Here is an 18,246-nt window from a genome sequence, read left to right as displayed (position 1 = left end):
GCACTACTTTTGACCAGGGTGTGTAACCCAAAAAGCATACTATTGCCTACATAGTGCACTACTTGTGACCGGAGCCCTGGTCAGAATTAGTGCACTAAATAGGGAATAGGGTGCAATTTGGGACACAGCCAGTAATAAAAACATACAGCATGTGAAAGGTCAAAATGAAAACATATCCACATGGGACTCCCACAAAGCTGGTCTTTACTTTATTTAACATAAGGATCATGTCATCAGTATATTATAGCCTATAGAATAAAGGCCTCATTGGAGAACATTGGACATTCATTGGGTCATACTATCTGATTGAACCAGGGTTGGTGGGATGGGGTGGGGGACAGTAGCAGTGTAGTTCAAAGGCTTCTTAGAGCACCAAAACTATATCTATCTATGGTATGGACTGACTGCAGGGTGTTAATAAGGTCAAAGAAAATTGCCTTGCCACAAGTGCAGGCAACTGCTTGATATCTCCCACCCCTTGCGAATGTGCATGATTGTAATAGGTCTCTGTCAGCTATGTACATTCTAATACACTTGGTGTTTATTTATAGATGTCTCTCTAATATATTAATGTACAAAATATAGAATCTAAAATATCTGATAGTTTGGTGTTTTGGAGTCAAAATACAAAATGTTGAAAATACAAAAAAGCTTTTCATTGACATCCTCAGTTGAAAGTGTTTTCAGCATGTGTCTGTGTTTTTTGTATGTATGTGTACAGTGGCAAGAAAAAGTATGTGAACCCTTTAGAATTATATGGATTTCTGCATAAATTGGTCATAAAATGTTATCTGATCTTAATCTAAGTCGCAACAATAGACAAACAGTCTGCTTAAACTAGTAACACACAAACAATTATAATTGTTCATGTCTTTATTGAACACACTGTGTAAACATTCACAGTGCAGGTTGGAAAAAATGTAATAACTGGTTGACCCTCCTTTGGCAGCAATAACCTCAACCAAACGTTTTCTGTAGTTGTGGACCAGACCTGCACAACGGTCAGGAGGAATTCTGGACCATTCCTCTTTACAAAACTGTTTCAGCTCCACAATATTCTTGGGATGTCTGGTGTGAACCGCTCTCTTGAGGTCATGCCACAGCATCTCAATCGGGTTGAGATCAGGACTGACTGGGCCACTCCAGAAGTTTTTTTTCTTCTGTTCAAGCCATTCTGTTGTTGATTTACTTCTGTATTTTGCGTTGTTGTCCTGTTGCATCACCTAACTTCTGTTTAGCTTCAATTGTCGGATTGATAGCCTTACATTCTCCTGCAAAATGTATTGATAAACTTGGGAATTCATTTTTACGTTGATGATAGAAAGCTGTCCAGGCCCTGAGGCAGCAAAGCAGCCCTAACCATGATGCTCCCTCCACCATACTTTACATTTGGGATGAGGTTTTGATGTTGGTGTGCTGTGCCATTTTTTTCTCCACACATATTGTTGTGTGTTCCTTCCTTACAAACAACACAACTTTAGTTTCATCTGTACACAGAATATTTTGCCAGTAGCGCTGTGGAACATCCAGGTGCTCTTTTGCGAACATCAGACGTGCAGCAATGTTTTTTTGGACAGCAGTGGCTTCTTCCGTGGTGTCCTCCCATGAACACCCTTCTTGTTTAGTGTTTTTATGTATCGTGGACTCATCAACATAGATGTTAGCAGAGATTTCTGTAAGTCTTTAGCTGACACTCTAGGATTCTTCTTAACCTCATTGAGCATTCTGCGCTGTGCTCTTGCAGTCATCTTTGCAGGACGGCCACTCCTAGGGAGAGTAGCAACAGTGCTGAACTTTCTGAAATTATAGACAATTTGTCTTACCATGGACTGACTTTTAGAGATACTTTTGTAACCCTTTCAAGCTTTATGCAAGGCAACAATTCTTAATCTTAGGTCTTCTGAGATCTCTTTTGTTCAAGGCATGATTCACATCAGGCAATGCTTCTATTGAATAGCAAACAAAAATGTTGTGAGTGTTTTTTATTATCTAACCAAAATCTCCAATATTGTCTCATTGATTCGACTCCTGACTCCAATGAGCTTTTGGAGAAGTCATTACCTAGGGGTTCACATACTTCTTTCAACCTAAACTGTGAATGTTTAAATTATATATTCAATATAGACAAGAAAAATTTAATAATTTGTGTGTTATTAGTTTAAGCACACTGTGTTTGTCTATTATTGTCACTTAGATGAAGATCAGATCAAATTGAATGACCAATTTATGCAGAAATCCAGGTAATTCCAAAGGCTTCACATACTTTTTCTTGCCACTGTATGTGTGTGCGTGTGTGTTTCTGCGTGTGTGTGTCTGTTGCACGTTTGTCTCTGTGTTTGCGCCTGTGTGTAAAGTAGACTGTGGAAGAGTTCTGTAAACTCACACGGAGAGGAGCAGAGCAGTCTTAATCTGGTCGTTCAAGTACCCTGCCAGGTTAACGGCCCACCTAGGACCCCTACTGGTGATTAAACACACTGTTCTTTCCTCTCTGACCAACTCTGGTAAAGGGTTTGACAGTGTTGCTGTACTGGCTGGTGATGGCCATGTTAGTGTGTAGTATACCCATTGTATGGAGAATTGCAATATCTGTACCACTTAACAGTACAACAGTGTACAAAGACAACATACATGGACTGTATGGACAAAAACAGTTTGTTTTCACATATATATATATATATATATATACTTATATATATACAGATAAAACAGTGTGTTTTACGTGTATATATGGTTTTCAGTGTCTTCATGCAGGTTTTTTTTTGGATCGACTTGGATCCTTCAGCAGAATGTCTATGACAACACAGGTAGTGTAGCGATTTCCTCAGAGAACCTTACAGAGACCTACAGTACTGTGAGATGATTGGCTGTAAGTGGTTCCTTATCTCACACTGACTGGTGGGAATAAGACTGTGAGAGACTGCTGTCATAATGTGTCTGTCTTCTGCAGTCTAGGACTTCTTTGGTCTCCTCAGCGAACCCATGCCCTCTAAGCCCCTCCCTCTGTCACTTTCCCCCAATCCGAGTGGATGCTGGGTGTGGTCTCCTTCACTCTGGGCCAATCGGAGGCTAACCTGTGCAGGTAGGGAGGGGCTAAATGTAGGAAAAGGGGTATGGGTGGGAGGCAGTCAGTTCCCCAAGCTAACACAGGTCTATGAACCTGCTCGTCAAAGGCTTGGGGGTTAGCCCAACAGCCCCCCCTTCTACTTCTCCTGCGCCAGTGTCAGTCCGTTACTGGGGCTGCTTTTGAATAGGCTGCGTCTGAAATGGCACCCTATTCCCTATGTAGGGCACTACTTTTGACCAGAGACCTATGGGCCCTGGTCAAAAGTAGTGCACTATACATGGAATAGTGTGCCATTTCAGACACACCCTGGGTGTTAACTGCTGGGAGGTCCTCCAGTGAGGAAGTAGGTCTGCATCTCTCCTTTACCCTTCACCTTGACCAGGCCTCGGCACTCTAGTGTGTAGTTATAGGAGTTCAGCACATTGTACAGGTCAGAGGTCACCTGGTGGGAGAAAGGAGAGAAAAGAGAGAGGGAATGAAGGGTAGAAAGTAAGAAGTTGTAGTCATAAACTGACACAGAGGATAAGTCTGCACGTATCTCGATCTTAGGCACACTGCCTCCCCTACCACATGATAATATAAATAAAAGTACACTACCGTTCAAAAGTTTGGGGTCACTTAGAAAAATCCCTGTTTTCCATGGAAACATACATGAAATTAGTTGCAAAATGAATAGGAAATATAGTCAAGACGTTGACAAGGTTATAATAGAAATAATAATTGTGTCCTTCAAACTTTGCTTTCATTAAAGAATCCTCCATTTGCAGCAATTACAGCCTTGCAGACCTCTGGCTTTCTAGTTGTCAATGTGTTCATCTGAAGAGTTCACCCCATGCTTCCTGAAGCACCTCCCACAAGTTGGATTGGCTTGATGGGCACTTCTTACGTATCATACGGTCAAGCTGCTCCCACAACAGCTCAATAGGGTTGAGATCCGGTGACTGTGCTGGCCACTCCATTATAGACAGAATACCAGCTGACGGCTTCTTCCCTAAATAGTTATTGCATAGTTTGGAGCTGTGCTTTGGGTCATTGTCCTGTTGTAGGAGGAAATTGGCTCCAATAAATCGTAGTCTACAGGGTATGGCATGGCATTGCAAAATGGAGTGAAAACCTTCTTTCTTAAAGATCCCTTTCACCCTCTACAAATCTCCCACTTTACCACCACCAAAGCACCCCCAGACCATCATATTGCCCCCCCCCACGCTTTTACAGATGGCATCAAGCACTCCTCCAGTATCTTTTCATTGTTTCTGCGTCTCACGAATGCTCTTCTTTGTGATCCGAACACCTCGAACTTAGATTAGTCTGTCCATAACACTTTTTTCCAATCTTCCTCTGTCCAGTGTCTGTTATTTTGCCCATCTTAATATTTTATTTTTATTGGCCAGTCTGAGATTTGGCTTTTTCTTTGCAACTCTGCTTAGAAGGACAGCATCCTGGAGTCGCCTCTTCACTGTTGACGTTGAGCATGATGTTTTGCGGGTACTATTTAATGAAGCTCTTGCTTAGTTGTGCACCGGGGCCTCCCACTCCTCTTTCTATTCTGGTTAGAGACAGTTTGCAATGTTCTGTGAAGGGAGTAGTACACAGCATTGTATGAGATCTTCTGTTTCTTGGCAATTTCTCGCATGGAATAGCCTTCATTTCTCAGTACAAGAATAGACTGACAAGTTTCAGAATTTAGCTAACACAACGTGTCATTGGAACACTGGAGTGATGGTTGCTAATAATGGGCCTCTGTACGCCTATGTAGATATTCCATAAAAAAAGTCTGCCGTTTCCAGCTACAATAGTCATTTACAATTTCTGATCAATTTGATGTTATTTTAATTTACAAAAAAAATTGAATTTCTTTCAAAAACAAAGACATTTCTAAGTGACCCCAAACTTTTGAACGGTAGTACATACATTTGAAGTCTGAAGTTTACATACACTCGTTTTTCAACCACTCCACAAATTTCTTGTTAACAAACTATAGTTTGGCAAGTCGGTTAGGACATCTACTTTGTGCATGGCACAAGTAATGTTTCCAACAGTTGTTTACAGACAGATTATTTCACTTATAATTCACTATCACAATTCTGGTGGGTCAGAAGTCAATATACACTAAGTTGACTGTGCCTTTTAAACAGCTTGGAAAACTCCAGAAAATTATGTCATGGCTTTAGAAACTTCTGATAGGCTAATTGACAACATTTGAGTCAATTGGAGGAGTACCTGTGGATGTATTTCAAGGCCTACCTTCTAACTCAGTGCCTCTTTGCTTGGCATCATGGGAAAATCAAAAGAAATCAGCCAAGACCAGCCAACCAAAAAAATTGTAGACCTCCACAAGTCTGGTTCATCATTGGGAGAAATTTCCAAACACCTGAAGGTACCATGTTCATCTGTACAAACAATAGCATGCAAGTATAAACACCATGGGACCACACAGCCGTCATACCGCTCAGGAAGGAGACGCGTTCTGTCTCCTAGAGATTAACGTACTTTGATGCGAAAAGTGCAAATCAATCCCAGAACAACAGCAAAGGACATTGTGAAGATGCTGGAGGAAACAGGTAAAAAAATATCTATATCCACAGTAAAACGAGTCCTATATCGACATAACCTGAAAGGCCGCTCAGCAAGGAAGAAGCCACTGCTCCAAAACCGCCATAAAAAAGCCAGACTACGGTTTGCAACTGCACATGGGGACAAAGATCATACTTTTTGGAGAAATATCCTCTGGTCTGATGAAACAAAAGTAGAACCATTGTTATGTTTGGAGGAAAAAGGGGGAGGCTTGCAAGCCGAAGAACACCATCCCAACCGTGAAGCATGGGGATGGCAGCATCATGTTGGGGGGGGGTGCTTTGCTGCAGGAGGGACTGGTGCACTTCACAAAATGGATGGCATCATGAGGAAAGAAAAATTATGTGGATATATTGAAGCAACATCTTAAGACATCAGTCAGGAAGTTAAAGCTTGGTCGCAAATTGGTCTTCCAAATGGGACAATGACCCCAAACATACTTCCAAAGTTGTGGAAATGGCTTCTGGACAACAAAGTCAAGGTATTGGAGTGGCCATCACAAAGCCCTGACCTCAATCCTATAGAACATTTGTGGGCAGAACTGAAAAAGCGTGTGGGAGCAAGGAGGCCTACAAACCTGACTCAGTTACACCAGCTCTGTCAGGAGGAATGGGCCAAAATTCACCCAACTTATTGTGGGAAGCTTGTGGAAGGCTACCCAAAATATTTGACCCAAATTAAACAATTTAAAGGCAATGCTACCAAATACTAATTGAGTGTATGTAAACTTCTGACCCACTGGGCATGTGATGAAAGAAAAAAAAGCTGAAATAAATAATATTATTTATTCTGACATTTCACATTCTTAAAATAAAGTGGTGATCCTAACTGACCTAAGACAGGGAAATTTTACATAGGATTCAATTTCAGGCATTGTGAAAATATGAGTTTAAATGTATTTGGCTAAGGTGTATGTAAACTTCAACTGTATATATTCAAGATAGACAGACATAAGGTTAGAAAAAGCTATGCTCCCATGTGCTTTATCAACAATTTGTGAGCCTTAGGTCTTCATCATAGTCAGAAAAAGGTCACAGAAGAAATCCTCTGTGTATTATCAGTTTCTACCATGCTGTTTCTCTGAGTTACCTGGATCCTGTCAGGTACACCAGTGCTGTCCATGCGGCTGGCAACGTTGACGGTATTCCCCCAGATATCATACTGGGGCTTCCTGGCCCCGATCACCCCAGCCACCACTGGACCCATGTTCAGACCTGGAGCAGGTGGACAGGGATATGGTTCAGCATGTTTTTGACTTCTTATGGCTGCAGGGGCAGTATTGAGTAGCTTGGATGAAAGGTGCCCAGAGTAAACGGCCTGCTCCTCAGTCTCAGTTGCTAATATATACCTATTATTATTAGTAGTATTATTGGATAGAAAACACCCCAAAGTTTATAAAACTGTTTGAATGATGTATGTGAGTATAACAGAACTCATACGGCAGGCAAAAACCTGTGAAGAAATCCAAACAGGAAGCGAGAAATCTGAGGTTGGTCGATTTTCAACCCAGGCTCTATTGAATTCACATTGGGATATGAATGAAGTTGCACTTCCTAGGGCTTCCACTAGATGTCAACCGTCTTTAGAAACTTGAATGAGGCTTCTACTGTGTTGTGGGACTGAATAAGAGCTGAATGAGTCAGGTTACTGGCAGAGAGCCATTTCCTGGTCACGCGCATTCCACATGATATTGACTTGCGTTCCGTTGCTCCTCTAGACACAAAGGAATTCTCCGGTTGGAACTTTATTGAAGATTTATGATAAAAACATCCTAATGATTGATTCTATACTTTGTTTGAAATGTACTCTTCAACCTGTAATATAACTTTTTGAAGTTTTTGTCCGAAGTAATGCTCGACCTGCACGAGCATTTGGATTTGTATACCTAACGCGCTAACGAAAGTAGCTACTTGGACATAAATAACGGACATTATTGAACAAATCAAGCATTTATTGTGCTTTTTGTGACTCCTGTCTTTGGCTGGAAAAATGGCTGTGTTTATTCTGTGGCTTGGCGGTGACCTAACATAATCGTTTGTGGTGCTTTCGCTGTAAAGCATATTTGAAATGGGACACGGTGGTGGGATTAACAACACGATTACCTTTAAAACGGTATAAGATACATGTATGTTTGAGGAATTTTAATTATGAGATTTCTGTTGTTTTGAATTTGGTGCCCTGCACTTTCACTGGCTGTTGTCATATCATCCCGTTAATGGGATTGCAGCCATAAGAAGTTCGATATACACAGTATATTTAATATACATTTTTGGGGTTTTCAGGGTTATGGGCCAGCAGTTTCTAACAATATACACAGTATGCTTAATATACATTTTGGGGGTTTTCAGGGTTATGGGCCAGCAGTTTTTTTACAGGTTAGGTAACATTTTTACCATTACTCATTATACATTTTCTGAGGCATCGCTTAAGCATACCATTATTCTCATGAATAACCCATTGTCACATCAAAATGAATAACAAGGCAAAAAAAATTATCTTTCCTGTAGGCAGCCTTACCTATCTTCATCTTGAAGTTATTGAAGGAGTGTTCGTTGATGTACTTCATCTGATCCATGAGTCTCATGGCGTAATCTGCCAGGGCTCTGATGTGTGAGCGGCCTTCCTTGTCGTAGGTAGAATCGTTGAGGCCAGAGGCAGCCATGTAGGTACTGCCAATGGTCTTTATCTTCTCCAGCTGGCGGAACTGGTCCTCACTGATGATCTGGGGCAAGAGGAGGGGAATGGGGAAGTGAGTGGTGAGAGAAATAAGTTTACTAGTTGCTTTACTTGGGTTAATAGCATTGAAATTGTTAGCTCTCTTTCAACATAACAGGGATCCAAGAATAGTCACTAGTACCCATAACGGTAGTTTATATAAGGAGTAATATGAAAGAAAAGAGATATATATGCGCGCGCACACACACACACACACACACACACACACACATCGTCAGCTCATCCTCATTCCTCTCTCCTCCTCCCCTGTCACCTCGTCAAAGTCTGCGATGATCTCGTTGAGCAGCCGGAGACACTCCACTCCCTCGTTGTTGGCTTCCAGCTCTACGTAGAACTCAGAGAAGTTGGAGATGGAGGCGAACATGACGGCCACACACTCACAGGACTGGTAGTAGAGCTCGTCGTTCCGACGCTCCCGCGCCAGGAAGTGGGCGGCCACGTCTTTGGGGAGGATGTTGTGGAGGAGGCGACGGTTGTAGGCCTGTAGCTCCTCCATCTCCTCTTTCTCCTCTGTGGCCTGGAAAGAGGGAGGAAGGGAAAAGAGGTATCAATGACCTTGGACATGGCCCAGACACACATACAGACACACACACCTACCTGTAGTTTCCAGAGGAAGTCGAGTCTGGCTGTGGACTCCACCTGCTGGGCGTGTAGATACAAGGCCAGGACGAAAACAGTGATGACTACAGGAGTCATGATCTTCAGAGGGACCTTAGAGTCCATCACACAGCTGCACAGAGAGGACAGATACCACAGATCAACTACAGAGATCAATTAAAGGCATGCCACAGCACTCTTTAATCACTTATCTAATAACACTAGATACTACATACCATTACTAAACAATATACAAGGTCACAACACTGTTTATCAATGTTATCTAACTACTTGAGGCATATGAAAAACCAGGAAGATCTATAGGATGCATTAAAGCTACAGTATATTGGATACAATCGATCTCAATCAATTTGTGTGTTTACTAAACAATTTGAGTGTTAAGCTGCATAAATCTCACCTTGTTCCATTTATATGCTCACTGTGAAGAGAAAACAAAGAGAGCACATTTTAGGGAGAGGGAGAAGCAGGGCGACCGAAACCTCCACTCCATCTGAAGATGGATAACGGTAGACAGCACCTGGCGCTTGACTAACCAAGTCATCCATTACATTAAGTAAACGCACCACTAAACTTAATTTAAATCTGCTGCTTGCATGTTGTGAATAACTGGCCTGGTTTAGCGCAATACCATTCTATCCCCAAGCCATAAGACTGCTAAATAGCTAACACACACAGGACTCTTCTCACACACACATACACCAGTGGAGGCTGCTGAGGGGAGAACGGATCATAATAATGGCTGGAACGGAGCAAATGGAATGGCATCAAACACCTGGAAACCATGTGTCTCTTGTATTTGATTCCATTCCACTGATTTGGCTCCAGTCATTACCACAAGCTCATTCTCCCCAATTAAGGTGCCACCGCACATTCATACTGACTACACACGCACTCACATACAATCATCATATACCCTGTGGCTGCTACTCTGTTTATCATATATCCTGTTGCCTAGTCACCTTACCTCTATACATATCTACTCCTACCACTCCAGTATCCCTGCACATTGTAAATATGGTATTGGCACCGACCCTGTATATAGCTTAATTACTTTTGTGTTCTTCTTATTTCTATTTCTCATGTTTTTGTTCTCCTTTATTTTATAGCACTACTGATATTGATGACTGCATTGTTGGTAAAGAGCTTGCAAGAAAAGCATTACACTGTACTTGTGCACGTGACAATAAAACCTTACATTTGAACTGTGTGAACCTGAGCCAGCACAAATCCCTACACAACACTGTACCCTTGTGGTAAAGTCGCCTCATGATCCCACAGAAACACAATAACTTATGTCACTAGTGTTGTGAAGGTAGATACCAGCACACTGTTGAATGCTCCTGCAGTTTTATTGTGCAAGGTTTCTTATCAAAGGCTTCTGCGAGAGTATTCAACAATGTCAGAGTATCGACTTTCTTTCATGGCTTGACTTTTTTTTGTACCTGCAAGTTAATGGATTTTCTAAACTACTCACATAGCGTTGGCCATGACCAGCAGGTCTACATTGTCGAACAGGCTGACCTCTGGCACTTCCATGATGAGAACGTAAAAGATCTCGATGAAGAGCATGAGTAGGAGTTTACCTATGCTGCTGACCTGCAGGAAGACTGAGCTGGCCAGCAGGCTCAACAACACACAGGAAGAGAAGTACTACAGAGGGAGGGTGCCGGGAGGAGAGGAGGGAGAGAGAAGGGGGGCGAGGAAGACAGAGGGAGTGAAAGAGATGTCAAACATTTGCAAATCTTTTAGCATGCCATTGTGAAATTAATTGGCCGCTTCTGGCGCAGAGTCAGTTTAGTGAGGATGACTGCTCAAGCCCAGCTGGGCACGCACACCACACAAACACACACACACCTCAGGGAAGTTGCAGTTGGGTGAGGGACTGCCACAGAAGCCATCTAGTGATTCAAGGGTGTAGTTTAGGCTGCGTGCATGGCAGGCGTTCACACTGCTGCGACTGATGTTCAGCTCCCAGCTCAGACAAGTCCTCAGGTCTCCAGTGCTGCAGGTAAACTAGGGAGCAGAGGGCAAATGGGGTTAACATGACTATGAATGACAACTGGGCAGTGTTCAGCAGGCACGAAACATCTGTACTTGTCAAATAAGTAATACTTGTTTTTGTTTTCAGTTGCAAAAATGTTCTGCTGCGGTGGGCCCTAATGAACACAACCCACAGATGTCAAACACTCATTAATGCAGAAGCATGTAAGCTTTGCTGTCTGGGTTTTCCCCTTCAAAATATCTGTGCAACCATTTGGAGTGGAGGCCCAGTGACTTACAATGTTGATGAAGGCAGAGAGAAAGACCAGGATGATGGTGAAGACTCCCACCAGGGTGCTGTTGAGTCTGGACTGGACGATCCTCTTGGACAAGGTCTGGAGAGGCACCGGGAAAAACTGTCCCGAGCACAGGGGACGGATGGAGAGGACATGGTCAGTCCATGTCATCCCTGAGTTACTAGAGAATGTTGTGTTTGTATCCTACAGGCCACAATACCAGCTATGACTTTCAGCTGCAATTCAACTCATGTTGGTTGAAGTGCTGCCCTACTCCTCTCCCACAAAATCAGACTCCTTACAATGTGGAGTTCATGCACGCAGCATTTTCTTTGGAATTCTAAAACCCTCACTTTTCCAGAGCTTACAGTGCCACAATGGTAATATTATCAAACCCGCTTATCATCTCATCAGTTTACAACTAAAGAAGATCATAAGCCTGTTGTTCTTGTTTCCAGTTCCCATTTACAGGCTTATTTCATTTCTCCCGACCAATTTGCCAATGAGGAGAGAGCAGGAAATGAAATATCCAGAGGGCCCTCCAGGAAAAACAACACAGCTATGACATCATTAGTCCGCTGCCGTCATTCTCAAACATCCTTAACTGACAAAACAGTAATATCCCTATTGTGAGTTTACGTCCACTTCAATCTTTCGCCCAATTACATGCCAGTTCCTTTCTAAATGCCTCACTAAGCAGTCTGACTCTGACTGTGTCTCTCCAGGGGACTGCTGCTCTCAGGGCAGTTAAAAATCAATACCATCCACCAAGCAGGTTAACCTGCTGTGTGATTGGCCCAGTCATGCTGTGGAAACAGACCTGTTATACTGTGAGATACAACATTCCCAGACAGCCACAGAGAGCTCCCACTGCGCCAGTGCGTCAGGCTAAGGGCTGGAGCTAAATGGGTACTTGATAGATGGGCAGTGCTGTCGCCCATTGTTTTGTGGTATAGACGTCAACGTCAAAGTATGAGGAAGCTTCAGAACACAAACAAATTCCTGGGAAAACATAAGTACTCACCCCAAAGCAGGAGTAGACTGCTGAGACAAACATGACAGCCACCAGGATGATCAGACAGGTGGTGTAGAACCCAATCATCAGAGTGGAGCTTAGGAGAGAGAGAGAGAGAGAGAGGATTACAGAAGTGATAGGAGAAATATGAGTAAATACTTCTGAGACAGAGAGAGAGGTGAGACAAAAGGATCAAGGAAGAGGGGATAATGAAAAAGGAATGGTGAAGAAAAGATCAATAGCAGGGAGAGAGAGAAAGATAGAGGGGTACACACTTGAGGGGCATCCTTGAGAATGAACAAACAGCCAGCTGCCGGCAGCCCCAGCGGTACCCATCAGCCCCTCTGGCAGAGGAGAGGAAAGGTGGTGACAGCAGGTGACGGGACATTCATTAATGTCTGGGCCAAGTCCCTGTACTGGGCCTGTCTGGGACTGCCTTTCCTGGGTCCCCTCAAGTATCAGCTTCATCTAGGTCCTGTCTATCTCAGTCTCCTCCTCTACTCATCCCCAAAGCCCTGCCCTCATCCCAGGAAGAGCTAGGGCTCCAAGTTGTGAATGATATGGGAGATATGCACTGTGGTTCACTAGTAGAGAATTATTCAGCACTTACTGTGGTACTATACTGTATGAATATCCACTAAGAGAGATTCAGTACTTACTGTGGTACTATAGTGTATGAATATCCACTAGGAGAGATTCCTATATAAGTACTATACTGTATGAGTATTCACTAGGAGAGATTCAGTACTTACTGTGGTACAATGACAATCTGGATGAAACATATGAAGAGGAAGACGAGAGAGGCGCAGGCCACGTATGCTCCAAATCTGGAGTCCACTTGTTTGGAGTACTGAAGGAGAAACGGAAATGGAAAAATATAAGAGCAGAAGGGTAAACAGAGGCTTGGCTGTGCGCTTCACATCTCACTTCAAACCCTTTTGTACAGTATACTGACACAACAGCATCACACTGTGAGAACAGCATGGTAAGGGTTCCACAGCTGAACTGCAATCCATAGCCTAATGTATGGGTACTCAGGAGGTCAATTATGAGATCTGTAGGTGGACAGGTAATGGAGGAGAACAAAGGCAGTGATTATCTCTCCCACAAAAGACTGGACTACCGGCTGGGAGTAGACACACTGAGAGAGGGATTTTGATCCTCTCTAGGTAGCCACTATACAGCCCACCATACCCCATCCTCAGCGGTGTTGTCTGAAACCGGGAAAAGCAGAGAAGATGGAAAGCCTGAAAACCGGATGCTTCCATTTTTTCCCCAACCCCGCTCAAGCGTTTATGTTATGTCTGCTACGTTAGGTTAACCAGACCCTGACGAGAGAGACTGACAAGAGGGATGAGAGAGTGAGAGGTGAAAGACAGCAGGTTGAAAATGGGGCCTCTTCTCTTTCGGTCGGCTATCACCCTCTCTCTCCTTCCCGCTCACCTTTTATGTATCTTCTCTTTAAACCCAACAATGTTTACCACTCTCTCTCTCCCACTCTCCCTTCATTTAAGCTTTACTTGACATACCCTGGATATGTCAAACCAGTGAGTGGTGTAGCAATTTGTAGCAGAATTGCTTGTCTTGACAAGGGCCCTGCATTTTTCAATTTTTACTGACCATGACACGTGACAGGGAAAAATCCCTTAGTTATAGACTCACACTAAACCTTTTTCCTGGTCGGGCCATGTAGTCAGGAAAAACGCAAGGCCCTGAGTTTGACAATCAATTCTGACACAAATGAATACACTGCTCACTCGTTTGACATATCTACTGCTAAAGATCTATCCAGAAAATTCACTCAGGGCACTAGTCTGAATATTTCGAGTCACTTCCCTGGAGGAGGACGTCAGTACCTTCTTCTCCAGGTCTGGTTCTCTGAAGGTCAGCAGGAACTTCTTGACATGTTCTGAGCGTAGCCTGTCGATACTCCTGGCGTCGATGGCTCTCCCTAGGAACTCGTCCACCTCGTCCTCTGGGTTCAGGTTTTCCTGCGTGTTTCTGAAAATGAAATGTCTAGATAACACAAGACGAGGAGACACTTTTTTGTTTTCTGTTTCAGGCCATTGCAAGAGGTCCTATGTCTCTATGGGCCAGCCCGCCCCCAGTCCTGCAACCACAAGCTACAACCACAACTTAACTCCACACTTCACCACAGAACTGCATCACCACAATCAAGTGAAATAAGCAAAGTGATTGAGATCATCAGACCACTCTCATCATGTTAGTTTGATGGGAATAATCGGTCATTGAATCAGCAGTGTATTGTTTGATTGCATTAATTACAGAGGCAATCTGGCCTATTGTCAGTGGATCAGTGGATAAATTCAAACCAGGTGATAAGAATGTTTTATGAATAACATATTGAGATCACTGTCCACTCATGGTTATGAATGTCATGGCCATGTCATACAAGAAACCTGGCAAGTTGGATGTTCTGTTCGTGTTTTCGGTTGCTATGCTGTGTATTATAGCTACAGCAGTTTATTTCTGTGACTGCCACACACCTACAGTTGAAGTCGTAAGTTTACATACACCTTAGCTAAATACATTTAAACTCAGTTTTTCACAATTCCTGACATTTAATCCTAGTAAAAAATCCCTGTCTTAGGTCAGTTAGGATCACCTCTTTATTTTAAGAATGTGAAATGTCAGAATAATAGTAGAGAGAGTGATTTCTTTCATCACATTCCCAGTGGGTCAGAAGTTTACATACACTCAATTAGTATTTGGTAGCATTGCCTTTAAATTGTTTAACTTGGGTCAAACATTTCAGGTAGCCTTCCACAAGCTTCCCACAATAAGTTGGGTGAATGTTGGCACATTCCTCCTGACAGAGCTGGTGTAACTGAGTCAGGTTTGTAGGCCTCCTTGCCCGCAAACACTTTTTCAGTTCTGCCCACAAAATTTCTATAGGTTTGAGGTCAGGGCTTTGTGGTGGCCACTCCAATACCTTGACTTTGTTGTCCTTAAGACATTTCCACAACTTTGGAAGTATGCTTAGGGTCATTGTCCATTTGGAAGACCCATTTGCAACCAAGCTTTAACTTCCTGACTGATGTCTTGAGATGTTGCTTCAATATATACACATCATTTTTCTTTCCTCACGATGCCATCAATTTTGTGAAGTGCACCAGTGCCTCCTGCAGCAAAGCACCCCCACAACAAGATGCTGCCACCCCCGTGCTTCACGGTTAGGATGGTGTTCTACTGCTTGCAAGCCTCCCCCTTTTTCTTCCAAACATAACGATGGTCATTATTGCCAAACAGTTCTATTTTTTTCCTGTCAGACCAGAGGACATTTCCACAAAAAATATGATCTTTGTCCCCATGTAAAGTTACAAACCGTAGTCTGGCTTTTTTTATTGGCGGTTTTGGAGCAGAGGCTTCTTCCTTGCTGAACGGCCTTTCGGGTTATGTCGATATAGGATTAGTTTTACTGTGGATATAGATACTTTTGTACCTGTTTCCTCCAGCACCTTCACAAGGTCCTTTGCTGTTGTTCTGGGATTGATTTTCACTTTTCGCACCAAAGTACGTTCATCTCTAGGAGACAGAACGCGTCTCCTTCCTGAGCGGTATGACGGCTGCGTGGTCCCATGGTGTTTATCCTTGCGTACTATTGTTTGTACAGATGAACGTGGTACCTTCAGGCGTTTGGAAATTGCTCCCAAGGATGAACCAGACTCTACAATTTTCTTGGCTGATTTCTTTTGATTTTCCCATTATGTCAAGCAAAGGGGCACTGAGTTTGAAGGTAGGCCTTGAAATACATCCACAGTTACACCTCCAATTGACTCAAATGATGTGAATTAGCCTATCAGAAGCTTCTAAAGCTATGACATAATTTTCTGGAATTTTCCAAGCTGTTTAAAGGCACAGTTAACTTAGTGTATGTAAACTTCTGACCCACTGGAATTGTGATACAGTGAATTATAAGTGATATAATCTGTCTGTAAACAATTGTTGGAAACATTACTTGTGCCATGCACAAAGTAGACGTCCTAAACGACTTGCCAAATTATAGTTTGTTAACAAGAAATTTGTGGAGTGGTTGAAAAACAAGTTTTAATGACTACAACCTAAGTGTATGTAAACTTCTGACTTCAACTGTATCTAGATAATTTAAAGATCTATGGCTTTGATACTGCCATTTGTCTTTAGAAACCCTGGAAACATGACCTGCAGCAGAAGGCAGCCCACCACTTTAACTCACAGGAGGCAAGATGGGGATAGGGGGTCTCTACTCACTTGTCCTTGGGGTCTTCAAATCCCTAGAAGAAAAGAGCAGAACAGTGTGTTAGCTGACAGAAAAACATCTGCAAACAGAGAACCTTAAGTGGTGCCTAAGAGAAAGAGGTAGAATCCAACCCTAAGAGAAAGAGGTAGAATCCAACACTAAGAGAAAGAGGTAGAATCCAACCCTAAGAGAAAGAGGTAGAATCCAACCCTAAGAGAAAGAGGTAGAATCCAACCCTAAGAGAAAGAGGTAGATTCCATCCACACAGTCAGGTGTTGACAAAACATTGAGTGTCAACCACCAAGATAAGAGACTGACACCTCTGCCAGCTTTATCTCTGCCCAAACTCTTTACTCAAGAGGCTAAAAACAACAACAAAAGCTCCCTTGCAAATGGCACCCTATTCCATACCTTACATAGTGTACTGCTTTGACCAGGTCCCATAGAACTCTGGTCAAAAGTAGTGCACTATATAGGGAATAGGGTGCTATATCAGACACATTCAAAGTTGAGAACAATAGCTATCCAGGCATCTTCCTGAGGAGATGAGTCAATAGTGCTTCTGTAGAAGACTGTCTGCCTGTCATAAGACCATCAAGGGGGTCTCTCTGAGCCTTCATTAAAACTTGACACAGATTATTATACCAGCAGGGTGGTTTGTGTTGTTTACCACACACCTAATTCATAATAATGTACGTTTATTTATTTACATCACATGGGGCTCTATTTAAATAAACCTAACAAAATGGTCAATCAAAGTGCTGGCAGTAGAGCTATAGGTCCTGGGTTTTTTGCTATTTTCACAGCCGGAATTATGAGCACAATAGCTAGCAGTGGCGCAAAAGGGCTAGGTTTTGAGGAACGAACAAGTTGTAGGTGTGACGACGGCTTGGCCACTCACTGGCCAATCAGCACGTTCGGTGGCTGAATACTGCATGCGCTTGTCTCAAATTCTGTAGGTTATTGGCTGTCTTTGCGTTGTCAACAACTTCAATTCGGCTGGGGGCACAGAATATTCTCATCTTGGTCCATTGTGTATTGATATTACAGTTTTTTGAAAAGCATAGGCTACAGTAACGAGTGTTGTCAACGACAAACAAACAAAACATCCAGTGTTCAATAGCCTATGTTTGGAGTGTTGGCAGTAAACATAGTTGTAATTGGCTCCAATGAGCTATAGCCGAACTACATGTCTTTACACATCACACTTAAAATAGAAAATACTAGACTTACGGAAATTGTATTGTACGTGTGAGACACGTTCTCAATATAGCAAAATATAGAATAGTTCTCTGCATTATATAGGACTGAATAATTGAGGAGAGTGTCTTTGACCACCGGATGAGAGATGGGGATGGATACTTGAACGCGCTAAACGAAGTGTGCAGCTAGGCATATGTGTGTATGTTTCAGGATGTACATTATATTATAAATTCAAGGCACTCTGACAAATAGACCATTTAAACACCTTTTATGGGCTACTTTGCAAGCCAGGATAAATAAGACAAGACGCATTGCTGTTGAACAAGCCTTAGTAGCCTAGGTTTAGGGTAATGGTAACCTTGATATAAAACGGAAAGCAAGCCATCTGTTTTTTAAAACAACAATATTTCTAAATAGGATGGGGTCAGAAGCATGACAACATAAATCGATTCTCTCGTTCCATGGCACTGTGCGCACACATTGGCCTAAATGTGTGTACGCGTAACTATTAAACGTCTAT

General features: G+C 42.7%; 1 protein-coding gene across 2 annotated transcripts in view; it reads right to left on the bottom strand.

Moving 5' to 3' along the window:
• Positions 1 to 2,253: 2,253 nt before the first annotated feature.
• Positions 2,254 to 18,246, bottom strand: part of adcy5 (adenylate cyclase 5) — a 130,851-nt gene continuing 114,858 nt past the window's right edge. Inside the window, exons 9-21 of one of the 2 annotated variants that reach the window (XM_024407120.2) lie at positions 16,535 to 16,557; positions 14,140 to 14,299; positions 13,036 to 13,133; positions 12,293 to 12,380; positions 11,272 to 11,388; positions 10,847 to 11,005; positions 10,467 to 10,642; positions 9,390 to 9,410; positions 8,972 to 9,104; positions 8,628 to 8,891; positions 8,156 to 8,360; positions 6,728 to 6,852; positions 2,254 to 3,506 (exon numbers count right to left, since the gene is read on the bottom strand). In XM_024407120.2, the coding sequence (XP_024262888.2) occupies positions 3,378 to 3,506; positions 6,728 to 6,852; positions 8,156 to 8,360; positions 8,628 to 8,891; positions 8,972 to 9,104; positions 9,390 to 9,410; positions 10,467 to 10,642; positions 10,847 to 11,005; positions 11,272 to 11,388; positions 12,293 to 12,380; positions 13,036 to 13,133; positions 14,140 to 14,299; positions 16,535 to 16,557 (1,698 nt within the window). In that variant the 3' untranslated portion in view covers positions 2,254 to 3,377. The remainder of the gene's footprint in view (positions 3,507 to 6,727; positions 6,853 to 8,155; positions 8,361 to 8,627; positions 8,892 to 8,971; positions 9,105 to 9,389; positions 9,411 to 10,466; positions 10,643 to 10,846; positions 11,006 to 11,271; positions 11,389 to 12,292; positions 12,381 to 13,035; positions 13,134 to 14,139; positions 14,300 to 16,534; positions 16,558 to 18,246) is intronic. The other variant, XM_024407125.2, reaches the window with a different exon arrangement.

This window comes from Oncorhynchus tshawytscha, linkage group LG03 (genome assembly GCF_018296145.1).
Source record: "Oncorhynchus tshawytscha isolate Ot180627B linkage group LG03, Otsh_v2.0, whole genome shotgun sequence".
In the NCBI taxonomy this organism is placed as follows: Eukaryota; Metazoa; Chordata; class Actinopteri; order Salmoniformes; family Salmonidae; genus Oncorhynchus; species Oncorhynchus tshawytscha.
The sequence above is the reverse complement of the archived record's forward strand: the minus strand, read 5'-3'. Positions and strand labels throughout refer to the sequence as shown.